The following is a 24,710-nucleotide window of genomic DNA, read 5'->3' on the forward strand; positions in this document are numbered from 1 at the left end:
GGAGCGGTTGGCAATTATAATTTCACTGTTGTAGTTGGACAATTATTGTTGGATAATTATAGTTTGACAATTATAATTTGACAATTATAGTTTGACAATTATAGTTTGACAATTATAATTTGACAGTTATAATTCCACAATTACAATTTGACAATTGTAGTTTGACAATTATAATTTGACAATTATAGTTTGACAATTATAATTTGACAATTATAGTTTCACAATTATAATTTGACAATTATAATTCCACGATTACAATTTGACAATTATAATTTAATTCGGTAGCCATAGTTTGACAAAAATAACCTGACTCGTCCGGTAATTTGTTGCACCGCCATTCACAAATTGCCGATATTGTTTTTTTTAAATTAAAGGGAAGGGTTCAAACTAAATTTCATAGTAAATAGCATCTCATAAAAAAATTGTCAGTATTCCCTGTATTTTGTAAAACTTGCAATTTTTAATATGACAAACATAGCCTCGCGTTTGAAAAGATTACAGTGGCAAAGGTGCATCAAACTTGAAATCAAGAAAGAGTGACTTAAAGTAGAGGTTTCAAGCTTTTCGACGTGCACGTTGAGCAAAGAAGAATCGAATTGATTTCTCTAAGCCGCGTAAACGCATGCCGCGTAAAAACTAGGAATTGGTTTCGCTGGCGATGATCGTGGCGTAGCGGGGCGCGCTCCGCATCGAGCGGGCCGTGCTGCTTCGAGAGACGAAGAGCGAATTTGTCGTCGTCGGATCACGAAATTGCAGAATACCGATTGGCCGGGATCGAATATAATTCGCCGCGAATCGCTGGCCGCAAATTGGAAGACCAGTAGCGGCCGTGACGAGGGAGGGGGGCGGTGGTGGACAGGCCGGAATCAGCGACGAAATTACGGGCGCAGGTGAGCGGGTCGCGTTGACAGATAACGCATCCGCTCGGCGTGGTCTCGCGCGCCCGCTCCTTAGTTTATCGTTTCATGAATTATTTATCCGATGCCGTGCACGCGGCTCTCGCTCTCTCGCATTCCCCGCCGTTTCGACGTCTGTTATTACTTCCAGCGTGGCTCGCGAGCGTGGCCAGGCCGCCGCCGCGCGGCGTGCGTGCTTTTAGAAACGAGATCATTCCAGGCCGATGCCGAATGCGTGCACCGCGCCGTGTCCTGCCCACAATTTATTCCCCAATTATGAGGAACCGGCGGGGCGAGGGGACCGGGGGAGGGGGAGCCTCTCCGACGAACTAGCCCAGACACAAAAGGATACAGCCGAAAGGATCCGAAGGGATCTCTGCGGCGCGACGCTCTCCCTATCTCCCTTTACCTCTCTCTTTGGATTCCTTCGACCCTACTCAATCTCTCTCTCTCTCCCTTTCTGTTCAGCCTGCTCCATTATTTCGAAGCGATTGCGATACTCTCTGAAAAGGAACACCAGCCCTGACTGATCCCCTCGATCTTTTGTATTGTCTCTTCTTCGGGTAAATTGCGTCGGAATGCCAAGACTCGTCGGCAGCATCCTCCGGTTACCTTCAATCTTCTCCCGAAATTGCTGCTCGGTTTTTGCCGGATTAATCCTTCATACAGCAACCGGAGAACCGTTCGCCTCGCTGGCGAAATTCTGGCCAATTCTCTTACGGGTGGGGATACGTTTTAATGCTTGTTAATAGATTGCCGATTTTACGCGTCTCTGGCAGAAATTAGTCTAAGTGTTTTCGTCGCTGAATGTCCTTATTAATAATGAAATGACCAACTATATCTATTAATAATGAATTATTATTATTATATCACTATTATATTACTATTGCAATTATATTACTAATTTGAAGATTTTTATGGAAAAGAAAAGGGCTCTAAGTTAATTATAAGAAACGCGAGTCGGATAAAGATGTTTCTCCACTATCCATCTTTTCAATACGCTATATTTTAAAATACTGTTCAACCCTAATGTCTTTATATTTTTTTTTCTGATCTAGTCCCTTTCTTTTATCAGAACTGCATAATTTATTTTGAATGCGTAACCATCATCGATAGCAAACAATTGTTGCAAACTTCTAGCCAGAAAGATGGCAAATCATACTGTACAATAACTATTATTAAGCGCATAAACAATTCATTATATCATTTCAAGAATAGACAGAACCTTTCCGGTAGATCTAACAACCCTGTGCACTGAAAGCTCTCCGAATTGGAAATCATTTAAAATTGATCTGCATTGTCTCCTTAACAAAGTCCTCGAGTTTGTGAGGTAAATTTGATATGATTCCGCTGCGGTGTCCTCGAGTGCGAAAGGCTAGAATTTATCGATAGAGGGAACGTTTCGCTTCTGAATGGCGCAGAGCAATATTTTACGTCCGTCGTGTCCAGGCATCGTCAATGAATCGCTCGTGAATGAATGTTGAATAAACATCGGTGCCTATTATCAATCGAAGGGAAGACGTCAAAGTGAGGCTAAGCCGGAGGATCGCGGACAAGGAAAAAGAGTTGGCCGAGCGTCGCGCAAAAAGACGTCGTTGCCGTCAAGGGAGAATGCAATTTGCAATTCCCGTTCTTGCGAGCCCGTACCAGGGGACGATAAAACGCCGCTGGAAACCCGGACGAAGGAATTTCGAAATTACTGGAATACCTGTCCTCCTCCTCCACCTCCGGCCGGTGGTCCGCCCTTCGGTTCTCTGCCTCTTTACCGTCGCGTTCCCTCTCCCTAGCCCTCTCTCTCTCTCTCTCTCTCTCTCTCTGTCTTTCTCTTTCTCTCTCTCTCTCTCTCTCTCTCTGTCTTTCTCTCTCTCTCTCTTGTTCGGTTCTCTCTCTGCTTCGACTCTCGTCGGTGTGCGCGGCGTTTCAGCCACTTTGTTTTCCAAGCGTTACCTTTCAATTCGACGGAGCGAAACGCGGTTACGCCGCGATGGAGGGACAGAAATGCGGATAGTCAGCAAGTCCCGTCGTCTGCTGACCGGGCACGTAGAAACCTCGAGAGTAGTTTCTCCCCGCAGCGTCGTCAGCAAGTTCTATCGGTGGCTCTCTTATAGTCGTTTCCCGTGGCTCGTCTGAAATTTAATGCGCCGCGACGTCGACACGTCCCTACCCGGTGTCCACGAACTATCGACCGGCACGATGGCCCCGGTATGAATTCAACGGTATTTAACGATAGTCTATTTTTCTAAATCGATATTTAGTCTGTGCATCTCGGAAATTAAATTGAATATATTCGGTTGGCAACTAAGTGATCGCGGATTTTAAATAGGAAGGAAAATTCCAAATTTTTTCTTAAAAATATGACAATTCAATTATAACACTGCCTTTCTTTCAAGACTTCATCCTTATATACGGGACATTATTTCTTCCGTGCTTGCAATGCGTTCTTGCTTTCTCGGTAATAATAAAATAAAATCTGTCCAAAATGTGTTTTGTTCTTTTATTTTTAAATTGGGATTAGAACGAAACTAAATAATTAATCGATGCAATGCTTTCAGTAATTTAAAGGTGAAAGTTCAAACAACAAGAAAACAATATTGAACACATTGACAAAAATAAAAGAATGTGTTAAGAATGAAAGATTGAAAAATCGGCAATCACTTAGTTGCCAACCCAATAGATATTCGAGTTATTACGAATATTTAAAATTGAGCTAATTTAAGAGTAGAATATAGAATATATCTGTCTTCAAAGATTGGCCAAATTTGGTTGACGATAACGCCGCGAAAAATCATCGTACAATCATCAATTTTTCTTTAAATTGAAGCTTTAAATCTCTACTTTGGAACACTATTTCGCGATTTTATGTTCGATGTAGTCTCCTTACTGTAATCCTTTAACTGCGAGGCCATGTTTGCCACTGAAAATCGTCATGTTCGATAAAAGGACGCTCTCGGAGAAAAAATTTCGTAAAATTCGTAAAAATCCTTTAAAGATGCCATTTACAGTAGAATACTGTTTAATTCTTTTCCTTTAACTTAAAAAAAAAGAATCGTGGCTGCGATCTTTTGTCATTAAGTTACAGCGTTTTGAGAGTAACCCTGTTTATCATGTATCACTGTTATTAACGCTACAGTAGCGAGGATGCGTCAAACTTAAAATCGAGAAATACTATCTTAAAGCAGAGATTTCAAGCTTTGATATAAAAATATGGTCATGACCCTACGATGATTTTTCTCGGAATTATCGCCAGTTGGACAATCTTGGCGAAGACGATGCGACAAATTCGAGCAACTTCTGATAGAAACAAGTTATAACTTGTCACTGCATTCTGCAAACTAGATCACTGTACATCGAACGATTCCTAGGTTCTTCGCGATTTTATTCCACCTTACAGCACTTATTATAGCAACTTTACAGCGACCTTCTAGCGACGTATCTGAAGCAATATTACTTTTAACCCATTCGCTGCCAAGGACGAGTATACTCGTCTTTGGCAGGGTGTCACGCATTGCCAGGACGAGTATACTCGTCCTACTTTAAATATATTATAACATGCAGGCTTTTGAATTAGCAAATTTTTTGTGGCCACAAACATAAATATAAATATGTAAAAAACTTGAAAAAATACTGCAAATAAAATGTTTTACAAAAATAATACTTTATTTCTTATAGAAATATAAATGGCAATGGGAATGACTTCATATAATTTAGGCTTGGCAGCGAATGGGTTAATGTCTCGTTCCCATCGCTATTTGTTTTCGAACAACGCGCAACTTCTGCTCGTCGCACAAACGAGGCGCGCAATCTGCCCAATCATTGAACAAATGATTCGCGCGTTTTGCAATTTTGTCTGATCTGACGAAATCGAGGCGGGCTCAGTTTTTTATCAATACAGTTATCTCGAAGCAAATAGTAGCTCGTTCCGAGATTACCGTTTAGAAGAATATTATTACCAAGCTTCGGCAGATAAGACGAGCGCCGTTAAGAAATCTGTTAAAAGACCTCCTCGAAAGCGGACGCGTGTTTCAGAAGAGGTCCGTCGAGAGGAGAGGAGAGAAACGGCGTTGCTAATAGTATCCGCGGGTTGATCGAGCGGATCGCAGAAGAGGACGATCTCGAGCGCAAGAAAACGATCGGGACCGATCGTGAAAGTGGGTCGCGAGCCTCGGGTTCCCCGATCGCGCGCGCAAGGTGTTTCGCGTTCGGATCGACCGGGGCCGCCTCGGCAGCTGTGATCTCGCCGATTCGATCGTTATCGAGGGTTCGCCGGATGGCCGAACGGTGAATCAATCGGGGCCCGACAATAAAAGATCGCGAGATCCGTGTCGTCATCGGCCCGGTGTCTCTCGGGCATAGGTGTAAAAAGATCCGCGTCGGCTCCGGTTCCATCCTCCTTATCGGCCCTTATCGCGGCGTGCTATCTGCTTTGCTGGAACCGTATGAATACATTTCTCGCGATAAGATACCGTTCCGCCATATTATTCGCAAACAGCCGACGCGGTTTTTTAATACGAGACTCGGCCGAATCGCGATTCCATCGTTAATGCGTGGTCTGGCGAGAGAGCTCGCCGCGCATCGCTGCGAACCGCGCCGGCCATTTTCTCTGTTTACGTTATGCGAGTCTGCGGAGGAATCGCTGAGTAGGCGGATAGATTTAATGGCCGGAGCTGTTCGAGTACGCTCCGGAGAGGTTTCCAGTCTATTTGCAGATCGTTCCGCGCCTCCTTACCATAGGGCAGAGTTCGGCGTTCTCCGAATCAGATTTTATACGAAATGTACCGATCGAATATATTACAGCGTACTTAGGATTTTTTTATGAACATTTACCAAATTTGGCTGACGATAACTCAGCGAAAAATCGTCGCATGATCGTCAATTTTCCTTTAAATTAAAGCTTGAAATCTCTACTTTGAGACACTATTACTCGATTTTAAATTTGCCACAGTCTCGTTATTATAACTCTTTAAATGCGAGGCAATGTTTGCCACACACTGAAAATCATCAAGTTTGATAAAATGGCACGCGCTTTGTAAAATTTTTCTGGAGATACCGTTTATATCAAAATGATGTTTAACCCTCTTAGTACCGGCCAAATAAGTCTGTATCATGAGCGAAATGTTTAAAACTCGTTTGACGAAGTTTGATAAAGTTTCAAAACGAAATTGCAAGAATTTTGAAAAGCCTGATAAATAACAAGTTCAAAAAGGGAGAAAAAAAATGGGGAATGAAATTGTTGTTTAATAAAAATATTAAGAAAACTATCTTGTCAATAATAGCCAACGACGATATATTGTCGTTCGGTACTAAGAGGGTTAATCCTTTTCCTTTAATTAGGAAACAAAGGAATCGGGGCTGCGACTCTTTTTCGCAAAGTTGCAACACCTTGAAAGTAAAGGTGGAGCGTTGTGGGTTTCGTGTTCCGCCACAGGAGCATAAAATCGAGCGGATCGCGTCGAAGAAGCGTGTTCCAGAGAAAGCTTGCCGAAAGTATAGCAAGCCCCGCGCGCTCGACGTTCACGGCAAACCGTCGTAAATCAGTGCGATAACGTCTTACTTCCGTCGATAAACTGTAGGACGAGTTATCGCGCTGGTAACAAATGTCTCTCGAGTTTCTCGGTGTTTCCCGCGTAGGTCGTTCGATGACCGATCGCGATACGCGGTTTTCCGCCATTATCGGATTCGAGCGGAACCCTTGAACAATCTGCTCTGTCTCCTCGCACTGCGTCGATTTTTCAATAACCCTAAACGTACAGTTTCGCGTCGATTGAATCAACTCCTTGCGCTACAATAAGGAGTTCATAAATTAATAAATACAAAATTTGAAACAAAATTTGAATTTTCTGTTATCGAAATTCTGGGATTGAAAATAAATGAAGATAATTAGGTTAAATCGTCTCGTTTCACCAAAGAAATTATTAACCTCTTCAAGGATGAATTTTTATAGCAGAGAAGAGCCTATTTAATTTTTCATTTTTAATGATTTTAATTCCATTCGACGAGGTTTCTTTTATCAAATAAAAGGAACAATTTATAAAGTATTATTATTATATAGTTCTCATGTAATAACCTGAAATTCCAATAGAATGATCTTTAGGAAACAGTTTTTCAATCGACACTTATATTTTTACAGTTAAAACAAGTATAATTTGAAGACTTTACCGACCGGTAAGGCCATAAATGTCATTATAGAGTGATTAAATATACTAACATATTTCATAGCATTGAACAATATTTATTTCATCTATCTTCTATATTTCATTATTATTTCATTCATCACGAAAGGTATATAATTATACTTTACCACATTATATCATATTACATTACATTTAAAAAAAGGCCGTTTCATAGACTATCGGTCGGTTAAGTGTTAAGAAAACTGAACGTACACACGTGCCATTATCTCCGAAGAGATTACGAACGAAAAAAGGTGCTAATCAACGTAGTATAGAAAGCAGCTATAAAAAGTCGCCGTTCAAGTTAGAAGCGTCGAGTTCGATTCAACGTGGAAGGTCCTCGGCGTCGAAACGTATCCGCAGGTGTAAAACAGGAGTGTTTCCGTGCTCGACGGGCATTAAAATCGCTCGTGGAGGAGTTTCTTTTTCGCGGTCGACGTAGAGTCGAATCGGCGAACGCGGATTAATTGAAGCGACAGGGGTTGAACAGGGGTGGGGCGGGAAGGGCGGTTGATTTACTTGCCGCGCGCGCGGAGTTCCTCTTTTGTGCGAGTTACCCCCGGCGTTAATGCGTCCCCTTTTCACGGCAGCCCGCAGCGCCCGGTAAATAACAAATGCCCGGAATATTATGGCGCGGCCATTTTGACCGTGGCTACGGGCCGAGCGCGCGACGCGTCGCCGTGAAAAGAAAAGGGGGCGGCCTCCGGGGGTATTGAAAGCGGCGGGGCCGAATTGTTTAACCCATTAACTAAGCAATTATTTACAGATTGGAACGGGAGATTGAACATCTCTCTCTCTCTCTCTCTCTCTCTCTCTCGTCTCGCGGTGAAAGGGATTCGACGGATCCTCTCCGGCTCCGTCCGTCGACTCCTCGACGATACACCGGCGCTCGCGGAGCACCCACTTTTGCGCGTCGGAACGCCGGGGAACGCCTCGATCATCATCGCCCGCGCGATCCCGTAATTAAACGTTCGCTTAGCTCGCTCAATTAATTTTCGCTTTCAAAGGCTTTCCAACTCGGCTACGGAATCGCGTTATGAATAAAAGAAACGAGAGCCACCGACGATTAAACGTACGCCTGTTTAAACACGCGCGGATCGCCGCCGACGCTCGCTCGCGCAGTCGGAACGGCGCTCGCGGCGGGGAAGGGGAGGAGGAGAAACGATTCGCCGGTTCTCGAAAGCATTCGTAATAATCATTTAATTCAATGTGGTTTTTCATACGGCTGCGCACGGATTTTTACAGCACGATCGCGATAATTGTCGTCGTTAACAAGCGATAACAACGATGTATCCTGTCGTAGTAAAGGGTTGCTTTCAAGCACTGCTACTCCGCGATAGAAAATCGCAGCCGTGTCTCTCTCTCTTTTTTTTTTTAAATTAAAGAGGAGCGATGGTTTTTCAATTGCGTTGTAAACGACATTCCGGAAGAAAATTATTACCGAGTCCCTGGATTTCGTCGAACTTGCAATTCTTTGTACGACAAACATAACCTCACTTTCCGGAGGTAACAGCGACGAGGATGCATTTAGCTTGAAATATCAGAAATACTGTCTTAAAATATAGATTTCAAGTTTTAATCGTAGGATCCTACGATATTTTTCCGCAGCGTTGTCATTGGTCAAAGTTAACCAATTTTTATCGAAAACATGTCCTGTGCCATAATATTTTTCGACGGCGTGTTTTCCTTTTCGCACGGTAATCGATTGCCCTCTCGCGGCGTAAATAAAATGAACGTTATTGGGGAAAAAGATTGGCTGCGCGAAAATATTACAACCGGGTCTCTCGGTATTAAATTTGATTAATGTAACGGGCGCGATCGCGGGGCAACGGGAGCGTGCGATTTTAATCGAACACGCGGAAACGAGGGCGGTGTGATTAAATGTTGAGCCCGGGGCTCAATTAGCGTCGCGCCCGGATAAACAAAATGGAAATGCGGCTCGGAATCGCCGTATAATCGAAGGGAGACCGCTCGACCGACGTTGAATACACAGAGAGAGGTAGAGCGAGAAAGAGAGGTAGAGAGAGAGAGAGAGAGAGAGAGAAACGAGCCGCATCCGCGTGCATTTGCATCGGCGGAAATGTCACCGGCTCTCTCGCGGTGTTTGTCATCGCGCAGGCATGCAATTACATAATTAATGTAGCGGCCGGCTGCCGCGATAATAATGACGGGGTCTGCTGCAGCCGATTGGTCCCAAGGCCTCGAATTCCACGGGCCGATACCGGGGGCCCGGCGGCCGGATCGGTTGTCGCAGATGTGAAAGCGGTTTTCTGCCGCTTCGATTCGAGAGGAAGCAGCGATAACGATAAAACTGTGCTCGATTTCATTAATTGGAAAGCGGTTGTCGACGAGAATATTCCTGCTGGCCAATGTCAATGTTCCCGCGGCTTCGAACTTGACGAAATAATCCTCCAAAAACGTGACTCTTCCTCTCTCTCTCTCTCTCTCGCTCTCTTGTCTTTAAATTATTTATTTAGCCCCAGCTACCCGAACGCTCTTTTAATATTGACCTACGTTAAATTAACGATAATAAGGTAATAATAGAAATGGATCATAGCTTGAATTACTTATTTACTTAGCGCCAGCCAGTTTTAACTTTTACCTGCGATGAATCAACGATAATAAGATAATAATATAAATGGATCATAGCTTTTTTTTATAACATTACAGAGTCGACGTTTAAACTGACTGATATTGTCAACGATGAAACGCGAATTTTATGCGCTTACGGCAACATTGATCAAATGTGACTTAGATAAGTAAAAAGATCGAAGGAAGCGTAACGTGTCAACGTATTATTTCTTTTTTTTATATCTATTAAATTTTTAATGGAGAGAAACACTGATTATTTGGTTTCTATGTCTTGCAGTCGACGCGAACGACGCTTACTTTGCATAAAAATCCCCGCGGTCTAATGTCCACGGCACGGCAATCGTGTCGACGCTTCTTTCTCGATTAGAAGTTTGCTGCATCATTGTTGTTTTATTGTCGGAGTAAAATGGCGACGGTCGTGTGCATCAGCCGTTGGAAAGTTATTCACGCGCTCGAGATGGAATTTTTTACTTTCTCCTCGGGGCTTTTCTCGGACAAAGCGATTCTTTCTCGTTAGCTGCATTTTCACGCTCTATTTTTGTCCGGCATTTTTATAGTTTTATATATATATATATGTATATATAAATAGAGAGAGAGAGAGTGAGAGGAGTGAACGGAAAAGAAGTCGGCGTGCTCTTCGATGCGCGTTCTCTCGCCTCGCGATCGGCTCGACTTTCTTCTCCCAGTCATTTACGAGCAGCCGGATATTTTCGTCGCGCTTTAGAAACGGAACAGAGTCCGCGTTGGTCCTCTCCGCTTTCCCATTATATTCGACGCTTTGATCTCCGCTCGCTTCGATGTTGCGTCTACGCTGCATCTGGGATCCGACGAATTGATTCATAACCCTTCCGCCGACACTTTCACCGTCGCGTTATTTAATCCATTCAGAAACGGCACACGGTGCTCCGGTTCGAAGAACGCGGTAACGTTTCACGAAAAAAAAGGAACTGTTCCAAATTAATTATTCAATTTGTATCGAGATCTATGTACCTCGGAGATGAAATTGAATAAATATTTGAGTTACTGTGAACGTTTAAAACTGAGCGTTTTGATGGTAGAATATTGGAATACAGAATATAGCTATAGATAACTCTGCGAAAAATCATGGTAAGATGATGACCTTATTTTTATGTTAAAGCTTGAAATCTCTACTTTGAAACACTGTTTCCTGATTTTAAGTTTGACATAGTCTTTGAATGCGAGGCTATATTTGCTACACTAAAAGTCGTTAAATTTGACAAAAAGACGCGCACTTTAGAAAATTCCTTTGAAGACACCGTTTACAGTAGAACAATGTTTAATCCTTCTCCTTTTAACTTAAAAATAAAGAATCGTGGCTGCGACTTTTTTCGCTAAGTTACAGCACTTTGAAAGCAACCCTTGCTTGTTTATCATATATTACTGGCATTGACGCTACAGCAGCAAGGGTGCATGAAACTTAAAATCGAGAAACGCTATCTTAAAGCAGAGATTCCAAGCTTTAATATTAAAATAAGGTCATCGTCCTACAATGATTTTTCGCAGAGTTATTATCAGTGAAAGTCGGCGAATCTTGGCGACGGCAATAATGCGTTGAAACGTCGCAGAATAAAAATTTTCACTCATTAAAAAAAAGAACGCGACGGCACGTCCCGCTTTTCCACTCTTGGTAAAATCGATGATCGAACGACGGGGGACGCGATTTTAACGAAGCTCGACGGTGATTCGCGCGGTCGTCGGCCGGGTCTCGCGACCACGTTTGGAAATATGTGTCACAGCGGGACGACGAAGTAAACGGCACGACGGGAATAAAGAAGAGTCGCAGAACAATTTTCACGTTTAATTGCCGTTTCGAAAGCATACGAGCGAACGCGTGAGTCACTGTAACTATGTAGCTTGAGCGCCGACCGCGTGCTCAGACTCGTTACGTCGTCTTGCTGTCCGGTATTTGAGCGCAGACTGCACGCGACCGCTCGCGAACGAGTTAATTAACGCTTCAGCCGAAGCACCGTGTAGAATTCATCCAGGTAGATCCGGGGAAGCGCTTGAAGTTCTATGAACACCGAGGGAACCGGCTACCATAAACAATCCTGCTACCAATTTCTCCTCTTATTCCGAAAAAGAAACCTGCGAACGAAGGAAGTTCATCGAATCGTTCACGATTTATAGTGTCGTATTCGTCTGCATACTTGATCGTATTTAAAAATAACGCTATCTAAAATATTATTTCATCGCTGCTTCACCAAGTATCGTTTTCAGTTACATATTATTTTATTTTATAGTTGTATATTATATCTAGCACTACCTGGAAATGATACGGTGATTTAATTCTCAGTTTCTACGAATTTTGTTCCGTCATTTTCGCAGACATTTTTCTTTATCTCATCCGTCTTTCCCGATCGTCCGATAATGAGACAAAGTTTTCCGAAGAACAACGTGCCTCCGTCATCTTCTGCAGCAACGGAACGATTCTTTCCTATCGGCGGCGATGGTAGACGCGCACGTAACACGCTCGCCCGATTCGCTTCGATCCGATCCGATCGCAACGTCCGACAAGAAATTCGCGCGCGATGACTCAGCCCGTTCCAGGCTAGATTCTCTTGCCGGTAATTCGCACGGCATGAATCGTTGCGCTCGTTAAGACGAGACGCTCGACGATGCAAACACATGCACGTAGCCGCTCGTTGCGAAACACGGGCAAATTGATGCACGTTTAAAAAGCGTGACGTGGAAGAACCATGAGCAACACAGAGAGAGAGAGAGAGAGAGAGATGGGGGGGGGGGGGTCGGGTGGAAAAATTCCAGGCGGGAATATCGCTCCGACCGACACCCGGCAATCAATAAAACCAGCACAGTTTTAGTATCGTTTGTACGAAATGTCGTATCACCTGGCATTCTTGTCTACCTATAGTAATCGAGGGTGCGACATTTTTAAAATTATTAGGCAACTTTCCCGCCTGGAATCATTCAACAGGATTTTACCGAGCGTTTACCACTGAATGAAAGAACGACGTTTCATTAATTAAAATTTATCTTATTCGGAAATATGCGCTACTCAAAAATTATAGTATAGAAAAATTGTTAAATCGGCGAATTATCTCTGCTAGTATTGGTTTTTACTAATAGTATAGTAATAGATAATGCTATGGTATTATTTCTGGATTTTAAGTGGACTCTTACCACTGTAACTCTTTAAATGCGAGGCTGCGTTGGTCGTATGAAAAATTGCCAAGTTGCACGAAATGCAGGGACTCTGTAAAATTTTTTTATAGGATACCATTTACGTCGAAATGAACGTCCATCCTTCCCCTTTAATTTAAGAAAAGAGAAACCCACCTGCGATTTTTCTTAGCAAAGTTATGGCACTCTGAATTGGCCCTTGCATTTGGCCACGTTTTATAACGTGGAATTTTCAATGTGACAAGCAAGGTCTCATTTCTAAAAGAATATAGTGACAAAGGTGCGTGGAACTTGAAATTAAAAAAAAACCTGTATTAAAGTAGGGGATTAAAGCTTCGATTTAAAACATCAAAAGTTCGTCTATGCCATAACATTTTTGTAATAAATTTTTGTGTAATTAAAAAACGGCTACGAGCGCGATTGGTTAAAACAAAATAATAAAATGAAATAGAGCGATCTTAATAAACCGGAGAGAAGGTAGCAACGCACTCGTGCTCCATTTTATTGCGGCGAAGTTACGGAACAGCGTGGGATAGTTGCTGGAATAGTTATTTAGCGGGAACAGTGTCTGTCCCACCGATTCCGTCCTGAAACGCTCCGCACCGAAGACAATAAAATGGGAGGCGGGCGAGGAGATATCGCTGACGGTGTGTTCTCTCCTCTTGTGCCCGGTGTCAGGCATGATTGCACGCGTGCACGCGTTTTGTCCGCGAGTACAACGGCATTATACGCGTCGCGTTTTGTACACGTGATATTGCAGGCCCCGACAAAAGGTGTGCAGAGCGAGCGTGGAGTCGCAGACAAAAGCTCGTAAAACGCTAGTTAAAGGCGCGAGACACGCGCGGTTCGCGCCAGAAAAATAAAGCGATGGAGACCGGGAGAGGGAGGGTTAGAGAGAGAGAGAGAGAGAGAGAGAGGAGAGACGGTCCGAATCCGAGCGATTGCACGTAATAAAAGCCAGAACGCGGCATTCAGGCTCAATCAGGGACTGGCTGCCATTGGTTCGTTGACTTTCTCTTCCTGAACTCTTAACCCGTGACGCTTAATCTGCTTTTTGTGCGAGCGAGCGTGTGCAGCGGACACGCCACTCGCTGCTGGATCATCTTTTGGAAAGCTACTCCAATTTGTCTGTTATATTTCTTAATGCGTGTCAAGCGCCGCGAATTTCTTAGCGACACGTATTTGATCAGTTTCTTTTAAAATGTATGTCGATCTTCATTGTGGATTATCTAGCAAAGTTACAGTAACTCGGACGTTACTTGCTATTTTTTAAGTTCATTCATACATTCATGTATGTATGTAAAGTAAAACGCTTTAATATATATCGGTATATCTAAAAACTAACCCTTAGCGCTCGACGTCGTTTCAACTCAAAATTCAAAATAATTCTTCCGATCAACAGTATTTCTTTTCTCTATAACTTACTATATTTTAGACATAATTAAGTCTTGCATTTTTTAACAATTTGCCTAAACGAGTAATTTTTGGGTTCAGAGGCGTTGCTCGAGTGCAAAGGGTTGCTAACGATGAAAATATATATGATAAATCAGTAAAATCTGTTCAAAAGCACGGTGTATACTTATACAAAAAATTTCGACTAAACAACTTGCATAAAATATTTAAATAATTACCAATAAATAAACCATGTCCCACGCAGTGATTGAGAAAGAGACGCGAGCCACAAACACCCCTAACTTCCAAGGAAACGCAATGCTTCGTGTGCACATAAATGAAAAACAACGTTGGCGTAAAAATTGAAACGAAAATTCAAACAAAAATTTGGCGGTTTGCGTAGAACTTTTTAACTGTTTTTCGAGGCTTCCAAATTGACGGCAAGACAGGCGAGAGCGCGGAACACGCGGCGTGGAGTACAAACAGGCACGTGGAACGATGACGCGATCACCCGGGGTAAACAGAACACGTGGGTTGACATTTACTCGGCCGGCTCGATTAGCATAGTAAACCTCTTCTTCTCGGATGAGACTATAATTAGATTCGCGGTCTGTTCCCGACAGGCTGCTTAAAGCCCCCCCACCTTCCCCATCACGATCTTCTCCTCCTACTCCACGTGCCCCCTCCGCACGCACCGTTAATTCTCCTCGTCCTCGTGCTCCTCCTGTGCTCATCGTCGCTGATGGATTTTATCTGACTCGATGACTCGATGAGCCGACCTTGACACACAGCGCTCCAAGAAATCTACACCGTGTCCTTTTCGCCTGGCGATTTCTTAAACCTTTTACAGAGAGAGTAGTCCCCCCCCCGGCGTCTCGGGCTAATTCGTGGCCAAGATGGCGGCCGAGTTGCGTCACCGGCAGAATTGTTTACCGCATCGGGAACACCGGGCTTTTCAATCGCGAAACACTCCGGAATAAGGTTTCCGTCTACCGCTAACACGGATATTTATGCGGAATAACAATCGTTGGCATTAATTCGAAGAAACCGAGGATTCCGTGGAAATGTATTTATCGCTTGAGCATTTTTAATAAATCAAGAGCAACGTGATTCGTCTGTTCTTAAAATGTATTCAGTAGCTCGTGATTTACCTAGCGACTGCTACTTATAGCCGCGGAAAATCCGTGTTCGCATGTTTGATTGAAACGGGAAATAAATACGTTTAGAAGAGGCGTGTTAAAACGTACGTTAAAAGAAACTAATAGACGAAATTACAAAATGCTGTCGAGCACGGTTAGTTAGAAATCAACGCCGGTTTATTCCACGGTTAATTATCGGTATCTTCGCTGGAATCACCGCGCGGTTCTGATTTATGCATGTATAGTAGACACCGGCGAGGAAACGGAAGCCGATCGAACCGCAACACGCGGTAGAAAAATCACTGAAAACCGCGTTCAGCGGCGGTAAAAAAGGAAATCATCGACCGCTTTTCTTCTCGTTTTAATTCGCCGCGAACGAGTCAATCGGCTGGATTCACCTCGGTAGCCCGTTGCCGAGAATAAAAGATGGCGTCCGATCGTAATCAGGGACGTGACACGGTAGTATTCGGCGTGTCGAAGCGGCTCCGACCGTGACTCATGCGAGCTGTTAGCGGCTCGTTTTATCAGCCTCGGGTCCCGTGGCCTGATATCTCGACGATTTGAATTCCTGCTAGTCCGCGTCACGCGGTTTTGTCTTCCCGATCCGTGCACAGTTGGCCGATGATTCAGCAGAGACCGCTGGGTGTGCTGTTTCAGCCGTCCCTCGGCCTGCCGCGTGTATCCTCTATTTAGATTCGCTGAACTTCGAGGTGTTCGCGGGACAAGAAAATCCTGACGAGCGCCTTCTGTTTCCAACGATCGGGACTAGACACACACACACACACACACACACATTACACACACACGTATGCGCTGCGGCGCTCGCGTCTGTGCATGTCCATCGGCTGCACGTGGAAAGTACCAATCACGCGGACGCGTCTTATCGGTTTCCCAAGTTCCACGTATTACGATTGCGGCTCGCATGCCACGTACATTCGTGCATATCAATAAAAAGCTGCGAGAGGGAATGCTCGCCTGCAGAAAATACGTGCCTGTTCCCGAGTCCATTATCCGTCGCGAAACTGTAGGGGCCGATCCGAGCGAACCAAGTTCCCAAGATTATTTTCTCCGGGTTGCCTGCAAACGCTCGACGCGTGACTCGACTTTCTTGGAAATCAATGAATTTCTGGCGCATTTAAACCCTTTGCACTAGATTCCGCCTATTCAAATTTTAAACAGATTTTCCGACCCACGATTTTTCCATTTACGCTATTAACATTTAAATGTAAATAATTATAGTGAATTATTTTCAAACGTGACGGGATAATTTTTCATGGGATCGTCACTCGAGTGTAAAGGGTTTAATTTCACCTTCTAAAGTGCATGTAAGTTTTAGCCTACTTTAAATCGTAAATGCATAAAATCCGCGGTTTACTTATTATATACTGCTAGTACGATCATATTTTGTTTCAAAAGTGGCGATAAAAGCAAATTTCAAAGTTACAAAGATCATACAAATTCTATTCGACAGGTTAATAATTTTTATATATGGAATTTTTATAAAGAGTTTTATATAGAATTGACGTTTAAATTCCAATTCTACGACGTGAAAAATCTCCGACAGCATTCCAGTCCGAACGATTAACATAATGCATGAATCTGGTTATTAATTTAGTTCACGCGGTTGGAGTTCTAAGCGCGCGGCTTGCAGATGGTGGGCGGATTGTCGGAACGAGGCGTTGCACTCTGGTCCGTGTCAGTGTCAAAAATAGTCGGTCCGAGAATAAACACATATTTGCCGTCGAACCTGGCAAAACGGTGCCCGCGTCAGCTTTTGCGGGTAGCCGGGTTTCTTGGTGTCAGTATCGCGGGAATGCGTTTCCGTGGCCGACGATGACAGAGCTGGCGCGAAAATAGCGTGTCTTACCGTGGGGCCCGCTCGCGCGCGTACACCGAAAGGGCGTGGACAACAGCCTGTTCCGCGGCGTGACGCGTCGAACCGCGAAACTGATTGGCAGTATTTATTGAAGTAGGTGTCTCATGTTCCACAGAGAAACATGCAGTCGACCTCGATGGCGTGGAACACGTTCATGTCGCTGCCGCCGCCGGGTAGCAGAACGCACGCCGGCCCGCACTCGGGGATGACGGCGCACGTGGGTCATCATCATCCGGGGGCCGGGGCGGGCAGCGCCCATCCTGTCACCGTGGCGCAGCAACAGCAACGGGAGCGAGAGGAGCGGGAGAGGGAGGCGAGAGAACGGGAGCAGAGGCAGAGGGAGAGCGAGAACCTGGGGATCAGGGAACAGCTGGTCGTGGCCGAGAGGCTGCAGAGGCAAGCCGAGGCCAGGGATCATGCCGCGGCTCAGCAGAGGGCTGCTTACTATGCGGCCACGGCACCACCGACTCAACAGGTATGCGATCCCACGGTGTTTTACTTATCTTCGAATTTGTCGAGTCTCGCGAGGGGAGCGACCCTAGCCGATTCCAAATGGAACGCGTTCGCGGACAGTAAAATCTCTTTAAACAGCTGCAAAAATAGACGAGTGATTTGTTCTTAAGCCACGATTGGTAGCATTCCTGAAAGTTTGCAGCATCATCGAAATTAATGATGCAGCGTTTATGTCCACGAACGTGTTAATAAAGTGATAAGTCTGTATCTACAATAGCGGAAAAATTCCTGTGATCAAATTTGAAATTGAAACCAAAATTTGGCACGCATTCAGCCGATGAACTTAGTTTGTACAGGTTTCAGCCCGTTTCCGATTTAATTTTTCTCGACACTGACTGATCATCTGCGATTGGTATTTTACAGTTACGCTTACCGTAGATACAGATCCCTATCACTTGATCAAGTTCCATTGCAATCGGTGAGGTCCTTTCCGAGAGACTTCTCTCGTTAACCATGGTCGATGGTAACGGTTTCACAAAGGAATCTCATCTGCCTCAGGTGTCACGACCATCGAGCGTACCTGGCAAAGTCGATTACCCACCTCCACCGGCGCACTCGAGAACGTCGAAGTCGTCGCTTCCAGTCAGTAGTCTTCACGAGAAACCGCCGCAAGTAGTCGGCCCTTCGCACAGTTCTCTACCGAAAGTAGAGCCGAACGTGGGACTGTTCAGCTACTCGACGTACCAGCCGCAGCCGTCGTTCATGCATGACATCAAGGTGAAGAGCGAAGTGGGCCAGCCGCACAAGTCCGGCAGCAAGGGCGGGCTGGCCGGAGGTCTGGAGAGGGACCACCACGGGAGAGAGGTGATGCAGAACCCGCCGTCGTTGCTGTCGGACCACAAGAGCTCGGTGATCGTGAAGAACGAGGGCCGGGAGCTGCCGAAGACGCCGGTGTCGCAGCAGCACTCGCCGAGCCCGAAGATCATGTCGTATCTGAACGTGCAGTCGGTGGCGCCGCAGCACAAACCGTACGAGTACAGAAGTCCGACGCAGAGTCCTCATCACCTTCACCACCTGGACGGCGGACTGCAGGCGGCGAAAAGCATACCTCAAGGCCACCACAGGAGCAGTAGCGGGCCGACGACCACGGCGCAGTTACCCAGTCCGCACGGGCATCCACCGCACTCGCACAATCGACAGTCACCGCACGCTCAGCATCCACATCAACCGCCACATCCGTCGCCGCCCGAGCCGCGGTATCTGACAAGGCCGGAATCAGGGTTACCTTACGCCGCTGCCAAGTCCTCGTACCCGTATCCACATCCGCATCCGCCCACGGCCTCGCCGACGTCCCATTACACTGCGCCGGCCGGCTCGAAGCCAAAAGTGAGCAGCCCGGCGCCGCCTCACATCTACGGCAAGCCGAACTCCGGCATCATGACCGGCACGCCGGTCTGCCGGGCCTCGGAGCCGACGGTCGCCGCGCCGATACCCCTCACCTCGAAGGCCGGCAGCTCGCCTTACCAGCAAGTGCCTCATCATCACGGGGCGCCGCCGACGCCCCTGCCGCCGCCGGCCCACAGCAGATCCGTCTACGATCCGAGAGGTTTCACCGGGTCCATGCCAGCCGCGAAGCTGCCGCCGCCACCTCTGCATGGCTCGCCACCCACGGCGGCGTCCGCGCCGATGCCGCTCTCGAGGCCGATAGCCCACCCCGCTCATCACACCAGCCCGCATCAGCAGCCCGGACAAACGGTGCAGCTCGCGCAGCCCCCGATGAACACCACCTTCCAGACGCAGCCGCTCGACCTAGGCGTCGAGAGGTCCAGCTCGCCGAAGCGGAAGGCGCCAACCCCCTCGTTGACCGAGAACTCGGGCCAACCGGTGTCCCTCGAGGTCTGCAAGAAGCGCAGGACCGAGGAGCTGCAACCACTGCCTTTGCAGTGCGTTGGCCCGCCGGTCTTGTCGCGAGTCAGCGAACCGAGCCCCTTGATCGCTTCGGCTGCCACCTCGATCACCACCGTCGTCAACACCGCGGCGCTCCTCGCGCAGCCTAACAATCAGACGCAGGAACGCATGGTGACCGCCGTCAGTCCGGCGCCCAGGACTGCCAGCGGCGACGGGTCCGTCAGGCCCGCCAGCACCGGCAGCGTCAGCTCCTTGAACCCGACGGTCAGCGCGGCACCGAGTCCTGCGCCCATACCGAGTCCCGCACCTTCGACCGCACCCAGTCCAGCACCCAGCGCGCCAGGCACTCCGGCGAAAGCGAACGCCAGCACGGTGGACAGCGAGAAGTCCAACAGTCCAGCTCCAAGGCCGCCCAGCAGCACCAGCTACCCCGGACACAAGCTGAAGAAGGCCTGGCTGCAGAGGCATTCCGGCGAAGACGGCACCGAAGACACCACCGGCGTCGTTGGCAGCGGGTCCTGCGTCACCTTGCCGCTCAACATCTCCCAAGCACCCTCCCAACCGCTCAACAACAAGGAGCGCGACTCCTCCTCGAACAACAGTAATACCAGCACCACATGCATGCCCAGCGCGGTCAACTCTATCCACAATATCGGCAGTATGGCGGTGAACAGCATCAACAAGAGCAAAGTGGCGTCGAAAGGCGGCCGCAAGTCCACCAACAAGGAATCCCTAAACGGTCACGCGACCGACTCCAAGAACCTGCAGGAGGACTCGTCCAGCAGCGACCCGGACCGGAAGTCGCCGCCGAAAAGGAAGCCACCCAAGGTATCTATATGGATCGTATTCACAGGATGTTTCATAACAGGCAAAAAGTGGTAATCACGGGACGACGACGATTCTTTCGATGATAATCGGATCGTTTCCGATGCGGTGCGGTGGCTGTTCTCACGAGAATCGTGACAATGTGTCTTTTGGTCCCGTTATGAAACGTCCTGAGCACCAATCTTGGCTTCTCTAAGCCGGCTGTTTACGTCTAGGAACGACTATGATTTCGCAGTTGCACGTGTTATAGTACCATTGCATGTGCGGATAGATTATACCTCGTTAATTGCCAGCTGTACACCTAATAGGCCGAAGTAATTACCGCTTCGTTGGAACAATGTTTGTTCTTGAGCTCCTTTTTGTTTGGCTCGAAAGAAAGTTTGATGTTACGGGGGTTAGAGAATTCGTATATGGTTCCGTTTCCGAAAGATCGAGTATTATGGCCGTTACTTGGCTTTCTTAATTACCGCAAGGACGAATATATGTGTACGTACTGATAGATTTTCGAAATCGATTTCGTTGGGTTCGAAGAGCCTCGAGCGAAGAAATTTCTTTCGTTGCTTTTTCATTACGTCGACGTTTGAAATCACCTTTCCATAATGCATAAACGGAAGGAAAATTGAAGTAACAGAACGATTTAAAATCGTTTCCCGCGATAAGCGTCGAGATAATTGAATTACGCCAAGCTTCCGTCTATCTTTTATTTAAAGAGTTCTTTTGAAAATGGAATAGGTGTTTGTCCAAACTTTGTTTTCAACGCCTAGTAGGTATTGTTTTAGTATATAGGATGGTGATTGTTGTCTGTGCTTTTTAAAACGGTTGTGAATCGAAAAAATTGCAAAGAACTGAAACGAACCTTATCGTAACGACTGTTGCACTTCTCGGTTTGAATTTTCCGCTCGTTGTGGCGCCATTTTGATAACACAAGCCGCACGCAGGAAGAGGCGGACTTCCTGTAGTACGTTGATTCAGTTGCTTCACGTTGTTTCATCGAAACCTCGTGTTGAGTATATGTGCCATACGCACTGTTACGATTCGTGTGAGGCGTGCGACGGAAATCGGATAAAAATGGTAATACATATAATATTTTTAATTCAAAATATTCGTCTCTTGTGTAACAACATAACCTACAGTCACGTTGTACAGAGACACTTCTTTTTGTCGATTGTTTTTGCCATTTCTCGTTGATTGTTACTTTGAAATATTATTGACCACTAACGATCGTTTCTCAAATATTTTATATTAGTAGAAGAACACGAGTATTTTTTATCGAATACATCTGTGTATAATGTATATATATACATATACATATAAGTAATAAGAATGTTTGTGTCGGTTACGTATCTTTTCCTTTAGAGTTAAGTTCCTATTTTTCTGCATGCGTTTAGAATCGATTTCCTTGGGTTCGGAGAGCTACGAGCGAAGAAATTCCTTTCATTGCTTTTTCATTACGTCGACGTTTGAAATCGTCTTCCCCTAATGCATAAACGGAAGGAACATTGAAGTAACAGGACTATTTAAAATCGTTTCCCGCGATAAGCGTCGAAATAATTGAATTACGCCAAGCTTCCGTTTACTTTTATTTAAAAAATTCTTTTGAAAATAGAACAGGTGTTTGTCCACACGTTTGTTATCAATGCCGTGCTGGTATTGTTTTAGTTTATAGGATGGTGATTGTTGTCTGTGCTTTTTAAAACGGTTGTGAATCGAAAAAATTGGAACGAACTGAAACGAACCTTATCGTAACGACTGTTGCACTGCTCGGTTTGAATTTTCCGCTCGTTGTGGCGCCATTTTAATAACACAAGCCGCACGCAGGAAGAGGCGGTCTTGCTATAGTACGTTGATTCAGTTGCTTCACGTTGTTTTATCGAGACCTCGTGTTGAATATATATGTGCCTTACGCACTGTTACGATTCGAGTGAGGCGTGCGACGGAGATCGGATAAAAATGGTAATACATATAATTTTTTTAATTCAAAATATTCGTCTCTTGTATGACAACATAACCTACAGTCACGTTGTATGGAGACACTACTTTTTATCGATTGTTTTTGCTATTTCTCGTTGATTGTTGATTCGAAATATTATTGACCACTACAATGATCATTTCTCAAATAATTTATATTCGTAAAAGAACGCGAGTATTTTTTATCGAATATGTTTGTGTATAATGTATTTATAATATAAAAGATATATATTATGTAGATATATATATTTATATATAAGAATGTTTGTGTGGGTTACGTATCTTTTCCTTTAGATTTAAGTTCCAATTTTTCTGCATGCGTTTAGAATACAATTAGTTACCAACTTTAGAGTTGCTTGTAGTAGGCCACTGTAAACAGAGTACACTTGTCGAGGAGCTAAAGCAGAAGACACACGAGTCCATAGTTTTTTGGCAGTAGTTACGGCAAGAGCATGAACTTCCTGACTACTTAATAATCTGTGCCCTGTGGTAGGTAAAACGAAAGAAGGGCGCTGCACGGAGGCAGCAGACTACCGCGGAAGATCAGCGGAGACGAAAGGAAGACAAACAAGTAGGAGGAGCAGGTGTGGGCAGCGAGTCTAGCAACGAGAGCGAGGCTGGTTCAGCCAGTGACACCAGCGAACAGTTGGGTTCCATTCAACCTGCATCAAGGGTGCGCCATACAGCAGCCAATTCCAACAATTCCTCGGGAAACGGTTAGTTGACGTAGCTTGTTGTAAATGGACTTCCCATCAGGTGAACTAACTATTCACTTGCAGGGTAAGTGGCCCGCGTTCCATGGTGATACGCTTACTCCTCTCTATAGAGCTCTACGGGAACCCTAAAAACTCAGGTGTAAACTTTTAAGAAAAAACTGTAAACACTTCTTTTGTCTACTTCAACTGAGAACATACTATTTGGTTTATATCTTGTAGCTCTCTAATATCCTGACATTCTTTAGGTTCGCGAAGCTCTCTGGAATCTTTGTAATCCTGTTTCGCACACTTACCCTGTTTTGTTGAAAATTTTGCATTCATATTCCTACAAAAACGTTCAAATGATGACATTGGATAAAATTGATATCTGTGAGAGTTAATAAATGAGCTTTTTAACACTGAATATATTTAAATACCCTACATAAGCGATCACGCGACCACTAAACGGTGTAATTTAAGAGGATACCGTTTTCTGTTTTGCAGGAAACAACAAGGAACCCAGGAAACGAGGCAGGAGACCAAAGACTACAAAAGGTAATGAGTTAGGCAGCGAGGACCAGCAACCGCGACAAAAGAAAGAACGCAGAGACGACAGCACAAGTGGTGGTAACAGTGGGCCAGGTGGTAGCGGCGGAAGGGGCGATCCCTTTCGCAGGCCACCGATATCGCAACTAAAGAAAACCGGTGACAGCTGGTTGCAAGATGGTGCTTGTTTCGAGGTCGCACCAAAATTGGCTAAATGTCGTGAGTGCAGATGGACACCGCACCAGCGCTCGAAAAACCTTCCACAAAATATTTTCTGCAGATTTTATGCATTCCGTAGATTACGGTATACCAAGACTGGACAATTGGCTATAGCTGGCTTCAGCGATCCGCATAAGGACGCGTCCGAGGTGAGCTCACAAAAATTTACTACAGTTTGTTTCAACCCTTTATCAATAATGATTTCTTAAAGATACTAAAAATATGTTTCTTTCGCGTTACAGGTAGATCTTCGGTTGTGGTTACCAGGGAAAGATAATTTAGACTCAAAAAAAGATGAGAAATCTGATAAGAATGATAAGGAGAAGGGAGACAAAGAGGACCTAGACCTGGAGATGGCTCACCGACTGCTTCGACAGGTCGGGGACCAGTTTTGTGATCTGTTACACCAAGAGAAGGACGCTCTCCAACAACACAAGGCGGAAGGTAAGCATTGAACACTGAATCAGAATCTTCTAGAGTAACCAATGCCTCATTATTCGAGTCTGAGTTTTTCCCCGCATGTTCGATAGCGTCATTCAAACAATCAATTGTCATTCTATCTTAATATTTTTGTTTTATTATGATTATTGTTACTTATATGTACCCATTATGTTTGCTTCCTTGGATTTCCTTTGATCGCATGATTTAACGCTTCGCATATTCGATTGTTCCTTCATCATGACAGCAAATTCGGGACTTGTAGACGGAACGGTAGCTTGGAAGCGAGTGGTTCAGGGTGTCCGAGAGATGTGCGACGTATGCGAGACCACCCTTTTCAATTATCACTGGGCCTGCGGTAAATGCGGTTTCGTTGTGTGCATCGATTGTTACAAGGTAAGCATACTTTCGTTCACTCCTCTACAATTCATATT

At 45.3% G+C, this 24,710-nt stretch overlaps 1 protein-coding gene across 1 annotated transcript in view; it reads left to right on the top strand.

Moving 5' to 3' along the window:
• Positions 1-24,710, top strand: part of Kdm3 (Lysine demethylase 3) — a 222,062-nt gene that overhangs the window by 192,270 nt on the left and 5,082 nt on the right. The window contains exons 5-10 of the mRNA XM_078182497.1: positions 17,340-17,699; positions 18,236-20,413; positions 22,872-23,094; positions 23,578-23,987; positions 24,081-24,282; positions 24,524-24,672. Coding sequence (XP_078038623.1) covers positions 17,340-17,699; positions 18,236-20,413; positions 22,872-23,094; positions 23,578-23,987; positions 24,081-24,282; positions 24,524-24,672 — 3,522 coding nt within the window. The remainder of the gene's footprint in view (positions 1-17,339; positions 17,700-18,235; positions 20,414-22,871; positions 23,095-23,577; positions 23,988-24,080; positions 24,283-24,523; positions 24,673-24,710) is intronic.

The sequence above is a fragment of the Augochlora pura genome, chromosome 6 (assembly GCF_028453695.1).
Source record: "Augochlora pura isolate Apur16 chromosome 6, APUR_v2.2.1, whole genome shotgun sequence".
Lineage (NCBI taxonomy): Eukaryota > Metazoa > Arthropoda > Insecta > Hymenoptera > Halictidae > Augochlora > Augochlora pura.